At 53.2% G+C, this 1851-nt stretch overlaps 1 protein-coding gene across 1 annotated transcript in view; it reads left to right on the top strand.

Annotated features, from left to right (window-relative positions):
• Positions 1–899: 899 nt before the first annotated feature.
• The window catches only part of SNAPIN (SNAP associated protein), a 1647-nt gene continuing 695 nt past the window's right edge, over positions 900–1851 (top strand). Inside the window, exons 1-3 of the mRNA XM_003802265.3 lie at positions 900–1129; positions 1308–1354; positions 1615–1733. Of these exons, the coding sequence (XP_003802313.1) occupies positions 987–1129; positions 1308–1354; positions 1615–1733 (309 nt within the window). The 5' untranslated portion in view covers positions 900–986. The remainder of the gene's footprint in view (positions 1130–1307; positions 1355–1614; positions 1734–1851) is intronic.

Here is a 1851-nt window from a genome sequence, read left to right on the forward strand (position 1 = left end):
AAAAAAAAAAAAAAGAAAGTGTATAAGGCTTTAAAAACTTATCACAGTTGGGCATCTCAGGCTTATAGCCTTCAATTACCTCTCTCCTGTAGGGACTCAAATGCTTTATCCTCCTTTAGCACTGAAGACCAAGGTCAAGGCCCACTTATCTCTATGTATCCCTTTACCTGTCCTCCAGGAGCATTTCTGCACACACATCATCCCCTCCAAGGCCTATGGGAATCTTAAGCCATTGGAACACAGTAGAGCTTAAGGGACAGATGTTAACTCTCTGGAGACTGAACTAAAAAGTCTTTTCTGGCCGGGTGGGGTGGCTCACACCTGTAATCCTAGCATTGAGAGGCCGAGGCAGGAAGATTGCCCGGAGTTCACAGGTTTGAGACCAGCCAAAGCAAGAGCAAGACCCCGTCTCTACAAAATAGCCCGGCGTTGTGGCCGCACCTGTAGTCTCAGCTACTCTGGAGGCTGAGGCAAGAGAATCGCTTGAGCCCAGGAGTTTGAGGTTGCTGTGAGCTGTGACTCCACAGCACTCAACCGAGGGCAACAAAGTGAGACTCTGTCTCAAAAAGCAAAACAGACAAACTAAATATATGTATATATATACTTTCTAGAAATATAAAACTATACCATGAATACAATCTGGTTTTCTCACACAGTTAACATAGCAAGGCTATGGATCTCTGAGAATATCAGCATTTATTTTCACCTTTGCAGAAAACAAAAAGGATCCAGTCCAAAATACAGTGCTTCTTCCCACCGCCCCGCTGCCAAAGTCTGGCGATTTCGATCCTGCCTCAGCCCTACAGACTCCGGGAATCCCGGGTCCAGGGAGCCGCCCCGCCCGCCCCGCCCGCCCCGCCCGCGCAGGAAACTCCATTTCCCAGAAGGCCCGGCGGCTCCTCCTGGGCGCCCCCTCGCGGCGCGCGTCTTCGAGGCCCGTTCCCAGAGGCCCTCGCGGCAGGTTCCGGGCGTCAGGACAGTGCGTGATGGCTTGGGCCGGTTCCGCCTCTGTGTCCGGAGCAGGGACCCCGGTGGCGGGACCGACGGGCCGCGACCTCTTCGCCGAAGGACTCCTGGAGTTCTTGCGACCGGCTGTGCAGCAGCTCGACTCTCACGTCCACGCCGTCAGGTGAGCGAGCAGGAAGCTGGGAGCAGGGACCAGGGAGGGACTGCGGGCTAACGAATCCGCCGGGCCGCAATGAGGGGTGAGCTGAGCTGGCTTCTCGCAGCGCTCGGGAAGGGCGCAGGGAGTTAGTTTCGTGAGCTCCGTTAACTGCTGACCGAGTAGGCCTTGTACCTCTTTGCAGAGAGAGCCAGGTTGAGCTCCGGGAGCAAATTGACAACCTAGCCACTGGTAAGCCGACGCCTAGTGCACCGGGAATTCTCCGCCTCAATTTTTAGGGCTTTTATCTTTTGCCATCCTCTGGGCTGGGTTTCTGTCACTTGCTGCCAGGACATCAGGGCTGCTGAAGGACCCCTTTCAGGCATGTTTTAAGTGTGGAGTGGCTGTGGCCCATGTGAGTGCAGGAGTGTTTTCCATCCCGTTAGCAGCCTGTTTACCCTGAGAATTAGAGATGAGCCATCACCTTAGCTGCACCTTACTTCCATTCCCAGAACTGTGCCGTATCAATGAGGATCAGAAAGTGGCCCTGGATCTCGACCCCTATGTTAAAAAGCTTCTTAATGCCCGGCGACGTGTTGTCCTGGTCAACAATATTCTACAGAATGCTCAGGTAAAAGAATTTCCTACAGTGATTCTTTGCCCTTCTTTATAGGTGCTCAACACTAATGTCACTGTAATGTTAATAATCTTCCAGGGAGGCTCGGCGCCTATAGCTCACCGGGCTAAGG

Source organism: Otolemur garnettii, unplaced genomic scaffold, assembly GCF_000181295.1.
Source record: "Otolemur garnettii isolate 467f Iridium unplaced genomic scaffold, OtoGar3 scaffold00244, whole genome shotgun sequence".
Classification (NCBI taxonomy): domain Eukaryota; kingdom Metazoa; phylum Chordata; class Mammalia; order Primates; family Galagidae; genus Otolemur; species Otolemur garnettii.